Source organism: Microchirus variegatus, assembly GCF_963457635.1.
Source record: "Microchirus variegatus genome assembly, chromosome: 11".
In the NCBI taxonomy this organism is placed as follows: Eukaryota; Metazoa; Chordata; class Actinopteri; order Pleuronectiformes; family Soleidae; genus Microchirus; species Microchirus variegatus.
This window is the reverse complement of record NC_139812.1, coordinates 5,532,176-5,553,405: the sequence shown is the minus strand read 5'-3', so window position 1 is coordinate 5,553,405 and position 21,230 is coordinate 5,532,176. Positions and strand designations below refer to the sequence as shown.

Sequence of the window (21,230 nt, the reverse complement as noted above, 5' to 3'; positions counted from 1 at the left end):
TTTAGCTTGTACTTGTAGAAGTGGATAGTCGGACACTGCCGTGATTCCTTCCCTGAGACTGTAAATTTGACAATTGAAGTTGTATACATCACACAGATATACCGTGTATGTTTACAGGATAAATGATGTAATGTCTTACAGTTTATGAGAGCTGTCTTCGGATAATTACAATGTTTAGTTACGTTGGAAGCAGATTGCACACAGTTCTCCTATTGTCCTATGCAGCAGAAACAAACTCTCCATCTTCTTGACAGCTTGAGTTATAGACTGAAGTGTGCTAAAAAGTCATGCCTGAGGCAGCTCTAAAAAAAACAACTTACCTTTCTATGTAATTTGGCAAATTTCTTTCCATATGACTGCAGCACATAATCACAACAGGGTGAAGAAACAGGAACGAAACAAGATAAGTTTGAAAGTATGAGTTACATTGAATACATAAACCAATGTATTTAAAGGTGTTCTTTAAAAATAACTTTTTGCTTTCCCATTTTTCAAGAACTGTCATGATTATATCATGCATTGTACAGTGTAGAACTTTCACCTCATCTCCTCTGTCTTCCTCTGTGATCAACACAGTGAACATGTATCTGGCTCTCAATTTTTTTTGTATTTGTGCTCCAGGCTCAGCAGTTGTCTGTGATGAGGCTGCAGCATGACCTGCTGAAGAAACATGAAGACCAGGTGTTGAAGCAAATCCAGGAGCTGCTTTGCCAGAAGAGCCACCTCCGAGAAAAACTGGTGATCTTTTTTTTTTTACAGGCTTTTTAAGGTGCCTTATTCACTGTATGTATAATTATGTTCATTAAATACAAACAATATGAACAAGAATGTAATCCTGCAAGAGCTAATTACATTTAGAGCTATTTATTGATTTTTTTGACAAATGTCTTTAGTGGCAGCCACACAAGCCCATTTAACGAGTAATTTCAGTGCATCTTAGTGAAAAAAACTGAACACTTTATTTCTGTAACTAATTTTTTAAATACTGCATGACAAAAACACACAAAAACAGTACCTAAAGCAGCAAAAGACACAGAAGTGATCCTCACACATGGGTGAAAAGATGTGTGGCCCTGCAGCTGTTCACTCCCAAATAAAGTTAAATGCAGCTGTAGTGCTATGCTGTTTAGTGCCCTACCTGCAGCATCAGTAATGGCCATACAGCTCACCACAACTGACACAAGTGTCAAAATGAAGTAAAAAAGTGCTACAAATATCACAGATCAAGATTGATCTTTAAATTGTTTGCTTTGTTCTGATCCACAGTCCAAAGGATAAATTAAAAGAAAGAAAAAACAGCAAATGTCTCCAAACCTGAAATTAAGTAATTTCCTTTTAAGTTCTTTGTTTTGTCGTATTTATTATTTGTTACAAATGGCCAACATAGTTTGACATGTAAACATTAGCAAATTAAAGGGTTGTCTTTTTTTCTTTGTTTTTTTTTAAAGATGATGACACTATTGTTGTGACAGACCCAGAGAGCTTGCTGCTTCATTCTTCATTGCTTTAATTATGCCCACATGAGCCTCCTGCTCATCCCATTCACAGTGAGATCTGTGGGGTGGGATAGAATTAACACATGCCCACTTTCATTGTTCCACAATCCTTTTGTTTAGAGATTTAGAGATTTAATCAAAATTATATTATTAATACATATAAACCATTAACTGTAGCAGAAGAATAACTCATTGTGGGATCAGAAAACAGGTGTATTTGTCTCATTGTTGCTCTCATTTTTCATGATGCATCTTTTCTTAACTAGGCCAAGGTAAGAAAGGAGGGGAAAGAAGAAGAGGAATGCTTCATTCATGAGATCTCAAGGTTCAACAGCGACTTTAGTCTTCGAAGAAACAGAGAATCAGTGTTCGAGAGCCAGAGACACTCAGAGATCCTGGACCTGGAAAGGGAGGTGGAATCATCATACAAAGGTCATAAAACACTGTTTATTGTTCTGTTGTCACAAGAGACACAAGTTATGTGAGTTAGATATGGACAGTCGTTTTTTAAAATTATTATTCAATTCCAGAGAAACTAGTCAGTATAAATTCAGGGAGAATATGATTTGAATTTAGAGATGGTGGGTGGAGAGTGGAAGTATTATTATTATTATTAATGAATATGGTGAAATGATTAATAAAAGGAGGGTGTATTGATCAGAATGAAAAAAGCTAGAGGATTTTATAAAGAGAACAGTTCATCATTTTGAGAAAAATTCCTCCATGTGTGACTCGACTTGAAGGAGGATTAAACATATTGTGCTTTTTTTGTACTGCATCTTAATGGAAATTGAACAAATAGCAACTTGAACTCAACTTAATAAGCTTAAATTTTGTTTACAGAAGTTTGCTTCGCCTTTTTTACGACTTTGTTTGCTCTCTCTCTCTCCCTAACTAACCGTTGTTGTGATGTAATGATTATTTATGGAGAAATTCCTGTGGCAACAGTTTATAGAAGGAAGTGTGCTGTATTATTGTGGCCGAGCAACATTTGACATTTCATGACAAACACTACTTTGATTTGGTTTCAGCTCTTTTCATTAGTTCCACAAGACTGGCTCCCGCTGCCAATGACGACCACTGTTTTTATAATATTTATTGCATTTTTGCCCCAAGGGAACATTTTATCTGATTCTGTGTACTTTTTGAGATGCCTGTGTTGCACATTTGCAGTGTATTGCTTTTTCTTCTTTTAGTATAAATCTGTTTTTACCTCATTAGAGATGGAGCAGATGAGACGTGGGAATAGTCACATGAGCTGTTTGTTGGAGGAGAAGAGAGTACTCCAGCTGGAACTACAGGACCTGGAGAACAGCCAGAAAGGTGAATACCAAAGGTTCACTGTGTGTTAGAAAGAAGGAGACGGTTGAACTTTGTTTTCATACGACAGAGCAGAGTCACAACTGGCACTTAAGCCCCTTTCGATTTTAACGCAGAGTATTAAAGAAAGAAAAAACTCTTTTCCAGCTTCTCACTGATATCCTGTCTTCAATGTGGATGGAAATCAGAGTTAACTGAAATTGGAAAAGTCGACCATGCTGCCAAAGCAGTTAATTAGTGAGCCCAGGTTAGTCTCTGGCATTCAGTCTCAGCCATTAGATTTTGCATTTAATGTTGCGTTACTCACACAATTATTTCAGAAAATTTGGAGCCGACAATGTTTTGAATGTAGCGGACATTAAAATTGTAAAGTTTTAAAGTATTTAAAACATTGGAAGAAGGCTGCATATAAAAAATTAAAGAGACCACACACCCTACACTGCTACCCACTATCCCTCCCGTCTACGCTCCTTTGCTCAGCTCACAGCCCACGTCTTGGCATTTTTCAAAATCAGGCATTGGTTAGCCTCAGAAGAGAGGGGGTTTAGTTTCCCTTTAAATCCATGGCCAGTAAGCTGTTACTAATTTATTTAAATGTTATTTGCCTCCCAATAACCAATCAATCAACCAATCAACTTAAACAGAAAGCTGTTGTTTGTAGACCTTACAATACTGCAATACTGTAATAAAAGTGATCAATGAATTCATTTAGACACTAATCGACCTGTTTACCTGTGTGCACCCTGGTCATGTTCAGGCTGAGTGGGACCAGAGTCTTCACAACAACAACCAAAACTAACTTACAGTCTGCCTTTGGTTTCTCCCATTTTTCTCCTGTGCAAGGGTTTTTCCTCATTTGATGGGAGGGGTGTGCGGAATAGAGGGTGTCAGACTGTAAAGCCTAAAACACAGAAAGAGACCCTATCTGTAAATGCTAATCAGAGACCTAAACACTACAAATGCCATTTGAATAAAGGTCTCTTCACACAGCAGCTGTGGAGAGAGGTCAAGTGGGTCACAGCAAAAACATTGCAAAGGTATTGATGATGTCTCTTTTAGTCCAAACTCTGTTTTATCTCGTCAAACAGTATGTATCTGTCTTGATTGTCATGTGTTTAATTTATTGCTCTTGACTGCAGACCTGGATCAGCAGCTGACTGCAGCTGAAGCGACGGCAGAGTCTCTGAGAGCAGAGAGCCTGTTTGTCAGCAAGAAGCCTCTCACTGACAGCACCTGTCTCAGGTGAGTATCGTCAGCTGTCTTTTTTATACACAAACTGAGTCGCACAAAATTGTGAAACCATGCAGTATTTGACAACATGATCACATACTGTGATGCTGATATGATATACACGAATAACACAAATACTTAAGAATAGAATGGTAACATCTGTATGCTCTGGATATTTTCAATCAATCAATCAATCACTCTTCATTTGTATAGCCCAGTTTACAAAACATAGTTTGTCTCATGGGACTTCACAGGGTTGGTAACATCCTCTGTCCTTAGATCCTTTTTTAAATGATGATGATGATGATGCATTATATTTAAGGCGCCTTTCAAGACACTCAAGGTCGCCGCATTATTTTCATTTTCATTCCGACAGCTTGGTTTTACTACCCCCTTGAAATATTTCCTAGAATCAAGGAGCTTTATTTTGTCATTTAACATGTAAGAAACATGAGGAATGAAATATATCCTTCAGCTTTTTAAAGTGCAACAGCTTTCTAAACAGAGGAGCGGCTGACAATTGAACAACAATTCAGCAATCTTATAGAGGGAAGTCTTGTGGTCTTGTAGTCCTTGCTCGGATGCTGCGCAGCCTCCTACCTGATGGGAGAGGTGCAAATAGCTCATGTGCAGGATGAGGACTGTCCTTCATGATGTAGACTGCTCTCTCTGCATCTGCTGGTGTGGATGGGGGGTGACATCCTCCGTTCCCTCTTCAGGTGCGAGGGGGTCAAAATATCGATTCGGTGATATATTTTCATCCTTCCTCCTGCAATACTATGTGTATATATGCAAGGGCAAATGTCGATATCTTAATTAATAATTAAGGCACTCTAAAGTTTCACTCGCTGGGGGTCCCTACTTCGTGTCTTCTCACGGTGGCTCTGCTCAAATGAATGAAGGAAACTTGGGTGGAACTTACCTGCCCGGAGTAGAGGGAGTTTACAGTGGGATACAGGGAGAGAGAGCAAAGTTGAAATGCTTCATGCACTTTGTTCATTATGTTGTGAAATCACTGAAATAGAGAAACTCTATTAACTTTTCACGGACATTTTGTTTTCTTCAGTTAGACAGATATAGTGATCAGTATATTGATTTTCACAGAATCAATGTATCATAATAATATTGGTATCTTGGACCATGTATCACGTATCGTATTGTGAGGTACCCTGTGATTCCCACCCCTATCAATTATGTTAATGAAGACCAAAATGAGGCCGAGTTTTGCACTACAACTTTAAGTACATGGATGCATTGATGTCTTTCTACAACAATGTGGTTTTATTGCTAAAAACATCATAAAGCTGAACTTAAAACATTCTTTACTACATGGATTGGTGAAATTAGTTACACAAAAATCCCTGGAACATGTTTAATTTTAAACATAGTTAAATCTCACATAGAGTGGTCCTGTTGCTCATATATGTTAGTTATGGAGATCTACTTACATACATTAACTTATTTTTATTGTCAAAAACCTCCTAGTTGCTGTAAACGAGCCGATAAAAAGCTGTCTTTTCTGACGCTGTGCTGAGACGCGATATTTCAGACATAAATCTCACCCCCACAAGACAGACTGTGTTGTGATTTGCCAACCAGCGTAGAGCCTTCCCAACTGTCTTGTGATTGGCCAATACCCGGAAGTGACATATTCAGCACACCCGCTCTCAGAGGCGCAGCTCCCCCCTCTGGAACGGTGGATGCACTGCTACTCATTATCAAAACATTGTTCAAATGTGTCAAATCTTAGGTAAGCTTGTTAGACTGACACTGATTTTAAATGTACAAATATGGTACTAGGGCTGCAATGATTAATTCATAAATTGCTAATTAATTGAATTAATTATTATTCAATTTCAATTTAATTATTCTAATTAATTGGATTGTCAACCATTTTGATAATCGGTTTGAGTGTTTTATTAATATATATTTACAGTATATATATATAAATATATATGTAAAAATATATATATTTACCAGCTTCTTTAAAGTAATAGAAGGCAACATTTTAGATTTTAATCACACAAGCCCCTGCAGTTGCCGAGTGCAATTGCACTGGTGTAAATACCACACGCTTCCACTGCTCCTCGGATCAGAACAACGTTGCAGAAAACAACAATGTTATCTAACACGTTACAGTAATATTTCATGTTATTTTCAGGAATATTACTTATTCCACGCAGCTGTAGTCATTTTGTCAAGTACAATAAAGTACCGTAACAAGTCAGGAGCCATCGTTTCCTATTTTCACATACAGACACTTGGTTTTGTGACAGCTTGGTCAGCTGAGTGAAGGTGGTCATTCTAAGATCATGCTGTGTTTGGAAAATAAGGCATAAATATCCTGGGGCACCTACACTGGCTTCAGGCTGCACTGCCTAATGTAAGAAAAATAAAATTCCTATAGCCAGTGAATGTATAAAATTCATTATATTGTTGTGCCAGCATTTGTTAACTTTTTGTTTATTTATATTTTCAGTTAATACAGTAAATATGTCTTGTACATTACTTGCACAATTGTTTTGCCAATATTTATTTGAGAGTTTGGGGCATTGAAAAATTTAATATTCTACTGTTATGAATGTGAACCTCTTTTCAATTCACCATACACCTTTATTACCATTACTGCAGTCTTGCACTGAACAGTAAGTGGTCAAGAAAAATATATAATCAATGTCATATAAATGTACACCAAATCTTTCATATAATGCAGTTATATTGCACTAATTTGAGTTTACTTATGTTTTAAATTGTCCGTAATGAGCAGATGAAATGTTTTTTCCTGTCCTTACAGTCACACCACAATACAAGCCACCAGCTTGTTTGATCATTTTCTTTCATAAAAGGTGTTATTTACCAATGGTACTAGTGAATGATATTGTTAAAAGTGCTGAGCAGATCTGTGAGTATTCCGTTTTTTTCTCTTGCTTTCTTTTTGCATCACTGTGGCAGGAGTCCAACTCCAGAAGTGTAAATAACAGAGCATTAAGACCATTTGGCTTAATTAAGGCTTTGATCTGCAGTGTATTTCATTCAGTCAACAAGTGTAAAAAAAAAACACTTATGTGATTGATGTGGGGGAAACAAATGAGATGCAAAGAGTTGCTTATCCAGCGACTTACCAACAAATTAATCCAGTTTGGTTTTTAGTGGAATTATAAATCAAGCTTTAACAGAAAAAAAACAAACAAACCTGTTTTTGTTGAATCTGGAAAACCACACATTGAGCTGAGTCATGATATTAACCATTTTTAATAGGACAGCAGCAATTTACAGTCCATCCAAATGTGTACATTTTTGCATCACATAATGAATAGGCAAAAAAAAAAAAAAAATATATAGATATATTTAAACTCTAATTTAACTCTGTAACACTTTGCATTACCTTATTTACTTGACAGTTTTTGATCGGAAAACATTCCAACGGTTTCTGAAAACTCATGTGTGGTTATTCCGGTAATTTCACTCGTGCTGTTGCAGGAATCAGAAATCAGCGTCTTCGTCTGCCAGAAAGGGGAAAAGTGGGAAAAACGCCTGTATATATATTCCATTTTTTGGCCTGTTTTCCACCATGAGACAAAGAATCAAACAAATGTTATTTTAAATATGTTTTATACTGTTCAATATTCAAATTTAACACGCAAAATCTGGTGTTTGTGTACAACTACAGTGTTTTTTCGAAAACATTTTGTTTTTCTTAATTTTAAGTCGTTAATACACTATTTCAACATTCAGTAAATTGTAAAAAAAACTGCCAGATATTGAAAGTTATTCTGGAAAAATTGGCAAAAGCACTTAATCACAGAACATTTGGTACTTTTATTATTGGTGATGGAGGAAACAGTGTCAACAAATCATGTGTGCCTGGATGTAAAATTGATTTTCTCTATGGAATTTGGTTTTCAAAGTGATTGTTTCCTGTTGGAAAGGGCTGTCGAGAGATGAACATGTTCTTAAATATTATTGTAGACTTGAGCTGGTGTTTTGATTTTTGGTTTTGTTTAGTGAGAAACATCTTTTATACTTGCACTTACTGCTAACAGTGAGCTTCCGTGTCTCTGGCTGGTTCATGTTACGCACCAGTTAGCGCTGGTAAATGTGTCAGTACATTTTCACATTAAATCCCCTGAACTGTTTGTTCATCTGTATAGTTTTTGAGATAAATATGTCAGGACACATTTCTAAATAGCTCAATAAAATGACCGACAGACATTCAGGTGCTGAAGCACAGAAATATGAAACAAGAAACAGAATTTGAAGATGTATGGACATGTGCAGAATATGAATTGGTGCTGACCCACATTGTTTCTGCACAAAGAGACTTCCTTTATTTAATTGAAGACCTAAGATCAATAGTGTTCCAGGAGGGAAGGGTCACTGTTATTGCTGATGCCACTACTTTGGATAATGTCTTTGCTACAATAGTATGGATGTGTAAGTAATCGACATAAACTCCATGTATCTGGATGATTTGATTCAAACACTTTCAAATTAGTTAAAAAATAAATAAATTATATATATATATACGTATATATATGTGTTTATGTTCAATGCTCAATCATCAATTCTCATTTTGTAAAAAGCCGGTCAGTCAGTCGTATCCTCATCCTCCTTTTTGTCGGCTCTGCCATAATGTACATCTGAAATAACACAATCGCTGCCTTGATCTTATATGGCTAGGGTGTGTGTGTGTGTGCCATGAAGCAGTTTTTTTCTGGAAACCTCCTGAGTCTATTGACTCCAGGTCGATGGCCCTGATCTTGCAAGACATTTAACCATCACAATGACTATGAATCTGTTAAATTAGGGTAACAATTCGGCAAAGTTCTGGTTTAACCGAATACCCAGATTTGCATCTGATTTTGTGGGAGGATTGTAAGAAGTAAACAGTTTGACGCTGCTCGCAGCTTGAATTACTTGTCTTTCAATCCTGCTCCTCTTCCTCTGTCTCTCCTCATCCTTAAATCATGCATGTGGTTAGCATGTTCTGTTCATCCGCCAGCCTCATTAAACATAGAAGGTCTTTCATTACCCTGGGCTTATTAGCTTCAGGAAGTGCTGATGATGTAGCTTTGGAAGGATGAACTCCCTGACAGCTCCCCTCCTCTCTCTCTCTTTCTTATAATCATGATCCATTCTGAAGTGAAACCATCAATCCTTTCTTCAGCCACTGCAACAGCAGCAGCGTCTCTTTGAAACACATATTTTAACTCTTGGCTTATTGATTGTTGGAAATTGAATGCATGTCAATTTGAATGAGTGCTACAGTCTCTTAAAAAGTGTTCAGTGTGCAGAGCGAGCGGGGGAGGGGAGGAGGGTGGCTGCTGCTGGAGCGCATTGCTCACCAGCAGTTGTTTTTATATTCAGTGTGCAGGATTTTCTTCATTGTTTTATCACTGCATGATTTTCTTTTCTTTTTTCACTTTAAAGTGCTCATTTAAAGTGGAATTTAGCAATTCTGGTTGCCTTTTCCACAGTTTTCAGAGTACATATGTTGTGTGTTGTGTCTGTGTGTAGTGCCATAAAGTCATATGCAATTTCCGCGAGTCCTCCTGATTCTGAGGACCCCGGAAAAGTGATTCTATTCTTGCAAGGCTGGTTTTCTGCTAACAGACAGTGGGGGGAGTGGAGACAGCCCCTCATCTCCCTGTAACAAGCCAGTTAACCATCGGAATAACTGTTAAATTAACAAAACTGTATAGTTTCACTTTAATGATGTAAATAAATTTAAAGGGCCCATATTGTGCTAAATCAACTTTTTAATCATTTTAGTACTGATATTTGGGACTCAGGGGGCCATACCAGTCCCCAAAATGTGAAAAAACAAGACTCAGTCATGTTTTAGTGGTTCCACTTCGTGTAAAGCCCAATTTATACTCCTGCGTAAAGTGCTCTGCGTAGGCTACGCAGAGTCCTCTGCGTCGACGCAGAACCTGTTGTAGAGTCTCTGCGTCGTCTCCGGCTGCACGGAATATTTTTTAAGTGTCCGTTACTCCGTCAAGGGACAACGGAGACGGCAAGAGCTGCGATTGGTCCTCAGGACAGGCCGAGCGAAGCTGCTCTGTGCCGGCTCACAGTGAGCACCGAGCGTCCACAGACACGGAGCTGATCCCCGCCGATAACGCCGCTGCCAAACTATAAATACGTCATATCTTAACACACACAGCACATGTTTAGACTCTAAATGGCCAATTTCTTGCCTCAAATTATCTTAAAACTGCGTTCCGTCACACAGAAAAGTGAGAAACGGCTACTGTTTCAACAACAACAGTCTTTCTCTCTCTTTCTTTCTCGGACACCATTGCTCACTGTAGCCAGAAGCACAACAACCTTGCGCATCGACCCCTACTGATCGGGTGGGAAATTGCAGCGCGTGTCCGTCACGACGCAGAAGTATAAAGGCTCGAGGCGTCTCCGTGGTGACGCAGTCGGAGAAGTATAATGTGGCCTTTAGTATAGGCGATAAAACATGCGATGTTTAAACCTCCCTCGAAATGACGACATAGCGACACATTTCACTGTGAATGTTGGCACCCCGCCAGGCAGAGTACTTCACAGCTCCACTGTAGCTCCCCCTTGTCCCTGTGAAATACGAGAGTGCAGGCGAGGGTGTTTTACTCAAACTTCCAGCCTCAGAGGATTTTTGTGTCCAGTGGATATATTTTATCAATGAAAATTTTTTTCACAATCTTTACAAGCCCTTTGTTGTTGATCGTGTATGTAAATTCCTATGCTAGAAAAACACCTTGAACGCACCAGTTACGTGCCTGCAGTTAGCGAGTGACATGTGTGGATCAATACTATGAAGAGCACGCGTTTGAAAGCACTGCAGAAAGATGTAGATGTTGTCCTACATTTCTTCTCAACCAAAGGCTGCCTTTCTGTCGTGTTTCCACGTTCTCTCCTCATTATTGATCCACACACGTCACTTTCAGCCGCAGTGACACTGGTGCATTCAAGGTCTTTTTCTAGCATAGGAATTTACATACACGCCGCGCCGTGCGGCGCATTAATCGTTTTTCTTCGATTCTAATGTTTTTATGATTGTGAGAAGCCAAAATCGTGGTCACTCTATGCATTACGGTGAAACGCAGTAACAACGGGTAAACGGACATTACTATGGGGTATATGGAGCGAGGGTTGTGACGACGCTGCATGACAATAGATGATAAGTGGCGACAGTATGGCTGTGGATAGTAAGTTAGATCGACACTCCCCTGGAAGCAGTGGGTGTGTGTTTACCTGGGTCTCATTCACATGTAAATGACCGGGCACAAAACCGAGCATTCTGAAAAGGGCTGTTTTGGCAGGGTTATTGAACTGCTATTGTGCTTTATCCTTATGATATTTTGACTAAAGCATGACACAGACATGTTCATTAGGGCACCAGGAACTAGTTTAACTTGGGGTAATAGGGTATAATATGGGCTCTTTAACAAAAATCTGTGAAAAACAACACTGTCTGACTGCTCGAAACACAGGTCCTTCTTTGTGAACACCTTCAAAATGTGATTTGCGAGTTTGACAGTGATGAGTTCAGTTTTTAAAAAAACTGCTGCTGGTGTTCGGACTGCAAAATGCAATTTTGTTCAGAGGGGTGTGTTATACTGTTTCATTAACTTCCAATAAAGAGAGTGAGTGGGAGCGTGTCTCAGACTTGGGTGTGTAGCTCTGTATAGATCCCTTTCACACCTGCCATACCACTTAAATCCAAGGTAGTAAATAATGATGACTGCAGACAGATGGGTTTTCCAGAGACAAACTGAGCTAATACAAGTTCATGTATATTTATGAAATCACAGTGTGAAATATTTACTTTGTGGCTATAAAAGCAGACTGCTTTTAATGATGGAAACAACTGCTGGTTTGTGTGTGTGACGGAGGAACAGCGGCCTTCATCTTCTTTCTTGGATTTTAAAACTGTCCTGAAATGATTGTATTGACTTTTATTGTTTAATGAGCACAAATCAAAACCTAGTCCTGTGTTTTTGTAATTATTAAATTTCTGGGGGAGAGTGATCAGGATAACATTTTCATGTAAAATTATCTGTAAAGCATATAAATGGTGTATTTAATTCACCATTGTTTTCATCTGATTTCCTAGAAATTACAAAGGCATCATTAAAGAAGACTTGACACTATGAAGTCATCATCAGCCATCTGTGTAAACTTCCATCTTGTATACACCTATACCCGTGTCCTCCACTTTTTGTCACTGTCTGGTTTATTTTTCTGGGAGCATATTCGTCAGAAATATCGTCAAATATCTACTTGTCATATGTTCACGAGACCTCCTCAAGTCCCAAGTTTCCAGCTAACCAGGAAATATTCTGGCAAATAAATCAACAGTCATGTAAACTTGACCTGGTCAAATGAAAAAGAAAGAATTTAGCTCAAAATCAAAATTTGGTTTTTCAGTTTCAAATTTTAGTCAATCAAAACAGTCAATTCTACTTTAAAAAGAAAAAAACGTTTAATCTGTTAAATACCACGTTTAAAAAAAAAAAAAAGCATGTTTATGCTGTTTTATAACTGATTGCTCTTGTCCATGTCTGTTTTTCTCATTGTAATTTACTCTATAGCTTTTCTATTTTATTTTATTTTTCTTTTTTCTCCTCTTCCATTTTGTTATAATAGTATAAACATACAGCCGTTTGTGTGTGTGCTTAATGTTATTCTTTTATACAGGAAATTGCAGACTCACATTTCTTGTTTTAATATTACTTTCAAGTCTATTATTGTAATTTTTATGGCTATGACTATCACTTCTATTCTTTTTATGTTGTTTTGTACTTTTTTAATAGTTAATTGTAAATCTTTTCGCCTCTTCCTGCACTGTAAGTTTTATCTTTTTGTATCTTTTTTCTATCAGCAGGAAATTGTTTTAATTTATTTAAATTTCATGCATTCCATTACATAAAATCAAGACTATTGTCGATATAATGACACAAACACAAGGTCGATAAGTCAAGTGAGAAAAAAAAAAACATACTGTATGATTCTAGAATGCTGAATCTCATTTTTATAACCTTCTCTTGGTTTCAGTCACTGATGTTCCTCTCGTTTGTTCTCCAGATTGAGGCAGGAGCTGGAGAAACATAAGAATGGAGAACTTGAACTGCTGCAAGAGGCACTGAGCTCAGAAATACAGCTCCTGCAGTCGGTGAGTGGCTTTTGTTCAGGTGAACAAAAATACCCAAACGATTATTTAATTTGCATCCTTCCACGATCTCACAAGATGAGTTGTTGCACTTTCTTTTTCTGCTGTAGGTTTAAAACAGTGCTCAATCATTAGTTGTTCTTTGTGGGCTTTCATTCACGTTGTCTTTTTATATTATTTATTGCAGAAGCTGGACAGCAGCCACGGAAGTAAGCAGGGTTAGGTTTGGCTCAGGGATGAAACAGGAAGTTTATTCTTCTGTAGTTAGAGAAGGTGGTTTAAACTATTGTGCTGTAATTATAGTAATCTGTGAGGATTGTTTATTCTTCAAATTGACCTTACATGATTGGCATGTTGATGAAAGCTAAAGCGAACAACAAAGTTAATTCATTCATCAATGTTCTATTTTCTTCTTCCTTATCTTATGAATACACTGTTCATACTGTAGTTTACCTTGTTTTAAAGTCCCTAAAATGCTGGGGAAATTAATTAGTCTATACTGCCCCCTTTTGTACAAAAATCAAAACAGCATCTCATAGCACTGAACATGTCAGGATATATGAGCTATCGTATAATTCAATCTTATTGGAAAAAGTGTTTAATTAAAGCATTGACATTATGCTTTTACTTTAAAAAATATGTACTAAAATAAAAGGCCACATTTGCACTTGAAAACCTTTAAGGATGTGGCAATTTCATTTTTTTTATGTGCTTATTATTTAAAAACAAAATATTTAATTATTTATGCTTTTGTACATGGACTCCATCTACATGAATCCCTCTGTAATGTCGTGTCTTATCTTTGAATAACGTGTTTTTATTTCACTCTGAACCAGCAATAATAGGAAGTCAGACTTATTTTTGAAGGTATATTAGTATATCATCTGCTGCCACCCAGTGTCAGACATATGATATTACAGTTCATCACCATTAGTTCCTCAGTCTGCATAGAGTTATTTGTGTAATGGCTGATTACTATTGCTGGCCCTACCCTGGAAGGTCACTTTGAGGGTCCTCCTCTCTCTGATTAGACTGATTCTTAATGCAATGAGTGGAATGTCAATGGCTTCCTAATGAGAACCTGCATTCTTATTTGGACGTCTTAACCTTGTCCTCTGCCAAATGTCTGCTCACACGCAGACACAGCTCACAGGGTGGTTAACCTCACTCCTCTAATCCTGTCGTCTTCAGGGTCGTTAAACTAATAGATACTCACATAAACGGTCAGTGAGTGGCTGTTAGTGAAATGAAGACGAGGAGATGGCACATTCTTCACTCCTCCTGTGGTTTATCTGCACAGTGTCTTTAATGCTAAGTGTTCTTGTGTTATGATCAGTTAATACCTTCTTTGAGTGTTTCCTCGGCTGCTACTTTGAAGCCTACTGTCACCGAATCAAAGCCAATACAGGTCATAACATTTTTTTTAACTTTAAAGCTCCACTGCGTAACTTTATATTGATATTTCAAATGAAGGTCACTGCCAGTTTCACTTGCCGGGTGTCGCTACTTAATGTCTCCCTGTGATTCCCATCCCTCGAAGTTAGGTAGGTTGGTACTGATCTGAATGAAATGCTCAGTTGTGAACTGTCCTTTTACGAGTCGTTCTTTTTTATATGCAATTATCGATGCTGCCTTCATGGCATCTTCTTTATCAACTTTGGGGAGGAGCCAAGTGCACAGTGCAGCCGACTGACTGAGTGAGTGACCCCAAAAACAAAACACTGCCTGTCACATTGCTGCCACTGACAGACAGAAAGGGAGACAAAGTTGTATAAACATTATATATTATAATAATAATAATAATAATAATAATAATAATAACTAGAATGAATTTCCGGGGGAACTGCAGAGTGTGCTTGCTCTGGTGCATTTCAGCTTGCAACAGCTGTTTCTCGATTTGTAGACACAGCACATATCAAAGTATCTACAGTAATTGTAATGATTTAACCGTATTTAGATGTGAAATGTAACACAACAGTGCCACCTAGTGTATAAATGCATTAACATTAAAAGTGTGAGGTGAACCTCTTTTTTCGCTACTGCCAGGTTCAACATGTAATCTCAAATGTTGCCCAACAGGAAAGGATGTCTATGGATATATATAATATGCCTGTTTTACCCAGTGGATGCAAAGCAACTTAATGTTTGTACGGGTAATAGTTACAGCTTTGGTGAAATGGCCACTGCCTACCCAGAATGCATTAAACACTGCAAAGCAACACAATAATACATAATCTTCTGTAAATATATTAATGTGTATGCTTTTATGGATGTATACATTGGAATATTACTCTCCTATCAACTTTTGTACTATCATCACAATGAAACAAGTTAGATTTGAACACCATGACTGTGAAACGTATTGAATTTGCAGGGTATATATAGCACATGATTCTTTTTCAGTACCTGTAACCCCATGATCCTGATGATGTGTGGCAAGGCAGTGCTACACTTGTGTCAACAAATGGTCAGATAGTGTAGGGGCAGTGATGATGGAGTACAGTTGCCTTATTGTGGTCATGTAAATAAGTCTGTAAAATATGAATTAATTTTTTTTCAGACCTTGTGCATCCTCATATTGGAGTCCTGAGTTCATGTACAAAGTTTGGTTTCGATACATGGAAGCGTTCCTGATATATGAGCTAACTTCCGGTTCGCCGGCTACGCTGCCGATTGTGTCTGGCTGTGACGGGCAAATGCTTCCGAAAATCAAAAATCCTTCTGGTAACTTTTGTGAGGCTTGGTCCAAGGATCACGTACATTAAGTTTCGTGAAGATCGGACAACATTTGTGACCTGTGAAAGTTTAGTTTCATCTTCTATTCAATCCAATATGGCGGAAGAATGACAAGGGTCAGTAACACTATCTTCAATTTCCACACTACACCGGTTGCGGCCGGACATTCCAGAGTTGGACTGGTGGAGATATCTCAAAAGGTCTAGGAGCAGGAGCTGACCAAAAATCTGTCTGACAGGAATAAGAAAACTTAAGGAGGACAATAGTGTGCTGTCTTTCAGAAAGCAAACTAATTATTGTTATTATTATTATTATTATTATTATTAGTAGTAGTAGTATATACATTTTTTACATTTATTATTCCTATATATATTGTGTTTTTGTGTTCTTGTGTGGTAACATCTTTATTTAAAAAAAAGCATTATTTGCATTAAAGTTAACTGTTGCCTGCTTATTTTTAAGGTGAGGGAAAAGTCAAAATAGTGATCTCACTGTCATAGTATGGGGATATGGCGCCACCTTATGGAATGTTTACAATGAAAACACAGGCCAAATAAAAATGTATTTATAATCAATAATATTTCAGAATAACCATATATTATAACCATATATTGGTGTGACGAGTAAGTTTGAATCATTCTCATACAAATCTTACTTTATAATTACAACGGATTTCAAAATTGGATTGAATTTGTGAAATTTGGAAATATGTCTTTTTGTGACTTCTGCACAATTATCTGAACAGAAATAGTTTATTGATGTGGCTCACAATCGCCGGCTTTCGGCAGTGCTCATGCACATTTTAACCAGTGTGTAAAACTACATGTATACAGATTGAGTTTCATTTGTAAAAATCAAGAATGGACCATTTGAAATATGAAAAACGGTAACTTTTATGCAAATTTCCCAAAGTTTATTTCAGGTCAGAGACACATTTATACTTTTTTTTTAACATCATGGTCTTCCACATAAAAGACAGGCATTCTCTGGTTTTCCCTGTATTCCTTGGAGCTGCAGCTCAGCGGTAATGTTGTCGATGAAGCTGTCCAGATCTTGGGCTTTGGTAATGAGACAGTCCCGATCTTTTGGAAAATATGCTGATGCCCCTCCTGAAACCTGAATTGACTCTTCTAGAGCAGAAAGTAAAGTCAGTGAGTTTCCAGTGTGTGAGTTGGTGGAAACACGTAGAGAATATAAGAATGTGATCTTTGTAAGTTAGTTGTGTTTACATCTTGGAAATAAGCCAGCAGTTTATACTTTAGATTCATAAGAAGTTCTTACTGTTGCACACTGCCAGTTTGTTTCCACCAATGTACTGTGTGTTCCATTTATATCTTGTCTCTTTACTGCATTCTTCATACAATCTGCTTTTCCTGATGAACGCAAAGTCATACCCCTGTGAACCCCCCCCCCAAAAAAAACTCATCATCTACAAGTACTGTTGTTATTCCAACACAATTTTGTATGAACAAATGCAAAAATACACAATATTATGTTTATGATAACGCATGTCAATAACTCACATAGTTGCACATAGGTTTGCAGTAGCGTTTGTTGTTCACTGTGACACATGCCAACCCTCCGTTGTTGGGCACTTCAGCAGCAGGGCATTCCACTGGCTTTGCATGATGGCAATCTACATATTGGTGAAAATAACATGAATCAATATCATGAGACATTTCACAATGTTTCTTGTTTTATTTGCCCCGCAGTCTTTTGAGTAAAACAAAAGATTATTCAATATTATAACATTATTCTCAAGATATTGAGATGTAAACAGGGATTTTCTTTTATGTGGTGAAAAATCTTGTACTGGGAGCAAGCGTTCACTTTAGCCCATTTCATGCAAAATGTTTTAGGTTATCCGATATTTGTGATCACGCGTGAACCAGCAAGAAAAAAGCTGATTAACATAATTTCTATTGTCAGTACTGCTCTGCACTGAAATTATTTTTTCATCTAAGCATGAATTGTTTCATCTTGGGTGCAACATCGTGGAGCTCGGTAGAAATGTTAAGGTGGTTATTTTAGCAGAACTATGCAGAATGTTTACCCTACTTCAACAGCTTCAGAATCATTGTAATGGGGGCCTGCCTCGATTACCCCTACCAGCCTTGCAAGATCAGGGCCACTGATCCGGAGTACTCAGAATCAGGAGGTCTCGCAAATTCTCAAGTTTCATGAGAAGTTGCGAAGCAGAAAGCGAAGGAAATGGGGATGAGGAAGCAACTGTCTGACAGAGTGAGGGGCCACACATGAGTAGACATCGGAGTGGCTTTTTTTGAACGGTGAGAAATGAAAAGCACAGAAGCATGCAAAACTGCTCACACACACAGGCACATCCCCCTACCTTTCAGCTGCTCTGTGTACAGTAGATCAGTCAGGGTCCACATAGACTGCAGCAGTGCAGCAGTCTGGCCTGGACTCCAGGAGCACTCTGCTGCCTTCTGTTGGTCAGTAGCATTCTCACCAGATACGTCTAAGTGTGTAACACACACACAAATGGGTATAAATGCTCCACCTAATATCCAACTTTATAGATAGCTTGTTGTTTTCGCCACGTTTCATTACATTATTATATTAACCATTCCACGCACATCCATATACACCCACATTGAGTCATGTTAAAGTTTGTTTAAATTACATTACACATTTTCTCATCTATCTATAATCTAATAATAATTGATCAATAATCGCATCCTTACTCCTGTTCACAACAAATTTAACATCAAGCTCAAGTGCTTCATGTACTACATTAATGAAATTATCCCCAAAAAACTTAACTTTAAACAATTTTGAAGGATTGTGTTTGTCTTTGTTTCTTTCTCGTATGATGTTTCCCCCGATGACAGCCACGTTTTCAGCAGGACTGGATGTCTGTATCTCATGGCTGTCTGCAGCCCATTTTACACTAAAAATTGCAAATGTACCCATGGGTTTGTGAACACAGTTGAACCTTCTAGAAACAGACGATTCCCATTGCCAGTGGCTGCTGTAATGGAAAAATAACTTTCACTCTCTTTGCATGCTTAACATTATTTTTTAATTTCATTGAACATGTTATGCAGACATGCAATTTCCCAGTAATCCCAGTCTCTAATTTCCCAATTTGGGATTCTTACATTAAATTTTATCTAATCTAATCTAATCTAACCTTTTGCAAAAATAAACTATTGCACTTGTGGTAGAACTGCGGTTGGAGACTGTCACCTCTCTGTGACCTGAAGACAAACAACGGCTGTGTTTTACATAGACACGGACAAGTTGATGATGTAACGATGTGCTATATAAACAACAGACACTCTATTTGCAAAGAAACAAATAATGCTCAATAGTTGATTTGAATTGTTTTATTTCCCACAACACTGCTCTGCCTTTTGGTGATTTTTTCACCCCTATATCACCCATGAATTGTGTCATCACGGATGCACCAGGAACAAATCAATCGGTGGAAGAAAACAATTAGGTTTCAGCTGTTATTTTCTATCTTTTACTTTGGTCCCTATTTCAGTTTATCCAAATTAAATAAAAATAATAGAGCAATGGTGCTCAGTGGTCGTCCTTCAACTGGAAGGTTGTGGGTTCAATTCCCAGCTCCATTGGTCTACATGTCGATGTGTCCTTGGCCAAGACACTTAACCCCACTTGACATTGCTCCTGATGGCATCATGTGAATGGATATGAAAAATGTGTGATAGAAAAACGCACTGTATGAATGTGTTACTCAATGGGTGTGAATGGGTGAATGGCAAACCTGTAGTGTAAAGCAGCTTTGAGTGGTTAATCAAGACTAGAAAAAGATCAATACATATAATTTACCATTTATGTGCTTTCCCAAAAAGCACTCAAATTTACAAAATTACGTTTTTGCTCAAAAAGATTCATGGTGACAGCTATGCTAACGGCAATGTAGCTTTTTGCGGGAAATTATGCAATAACGATGCAAGAATTATTTGCATTGCGTCAAACATTTCACCTTTGGTACACAAAATACAATGAACCCCAAATCTCAAGCTGGGACTTTAAACGGCAACCAAAACGACACCGGTGTCGTTATCAGAACCTATGACGAGAACATCTTCAGAAGAACTGTAGTTCCCCTGTTTTCCAGGTGGAGTTCACCCTAATGTACAGCATCCTGACAAAATGTGATCAATTGCTCTACATGGGCAACTAGACTCTGTGGAAACCATTCATTGTAGCCTCTGCTATCCACTTGACACAACCAACCCGCCTGTCAAGAAGTGCAGAGTGGTCAGAATGTCCTCACACTGATATAGTCACACACCTCTCTCTCTGTGTGTGTGGTCATAGCCTCTTACCGTTCAGCTGCTGTTTGTGCATATGATCCGTCGCATTTCCCAAGGACTGCAGGAGTCCAGCAGTGTGCTGTGCACTCCATTCACACTCTGCTGCCTCCTGTTGGTTAACAACGTTCCCACTGGAGAAAGCTAAGGCTGTAACAGACAGACACACGCACGTACACACACACACACACACACACACACACACACACACACACACACACACACACACACACACACACACACACAGATAACTGCTGAATCTGGGATTCAACTTTAAACATAGTTTCTTGTTTTAACCACATTTCATTATATACATCATTTCAAACAAACCTATATAGACCAATATCATGTTACATGTTATGGAAAGTTATAACATCACATGTACCGCCTGTTTATGGTTACAACTAATTAATTAATCAATGTGGATGTTTGGTCTGTAAAATATTAGAACATGGTGACAAATGTCCATCACTGGTGCTCAAGCACCACAACATTTAAGAAGCAGTTGAAACTGTGGTTAAGGGGAAACTCATTCTTATTTCTTTGTTAGACAGGAGATAAGAAATCAGGAAATATTCACATTTGAGTACCTGTTTGAAAAAAAAAAAGATAAATTAACAGATAAAAAATAATTACCTGTTACTGAACAAAGCCAAATGAACACGACCTTCATTGCCATGGCAGCTCTGAATCCCTTAAACTGAAAAAAGAAATATGGGGGAATTTATTTAGCTATAGGTGCAAAGTTTACAGAATTGGCAAATATTCTGTTGGCATTTCCCACATCCATCTTATGTAACATGACCCTTTGCTCCATCCACAGATGTGGACTTCCCTGGGTTTTGTCTGTGCTGATTTCTTTTGCAACTGACTTTAAGATTATCTAATGTTTTAAATGAAACCCCGTGACATGGAGAATACTTTTGTGCTGTGCGCAAACTCAAGAACACAAGGAGACATTGGCGACAGCAGCTATGATGT

At 37.9% G+C, this 21,230-nt stretch overlaps 1 protein-coding gene across 1 annotated transcript in view; it reads left to right on the top strand.

The window, feature by feature from the left end:
• Nucleotides 1-21,230, top strand: part of LOC310934310 (coiled-coil domain-containing protein 172-like) — a gene marked incomplete at both ends in the record, with an annotated part of 46,779 nt that overhangs the window by 459 nt on the left and 25,090 nt on the right. Inside the window, 5 exons of the mRNA XM_083898004.1 lie at nt 622-738; nt 1,763-1,928; nt 2,718-2,819; nt 3,956-4,058; nt 13,122-13,209. Coding sequence (XP_083754130.1) covers nt 622-738; nt 1,763-1,928; nt 2,718-2,819; nt 3,956-4,058; nt 13,122-13,209 — 576 coding nt within the window. The remainder of the gene's footprint in view (nt 1-621; nt 739-1,762; nt 1,929-2,717; nt 2,820-3,955; nt 4,059-13,121; nt 13,210-21,230) is intronic.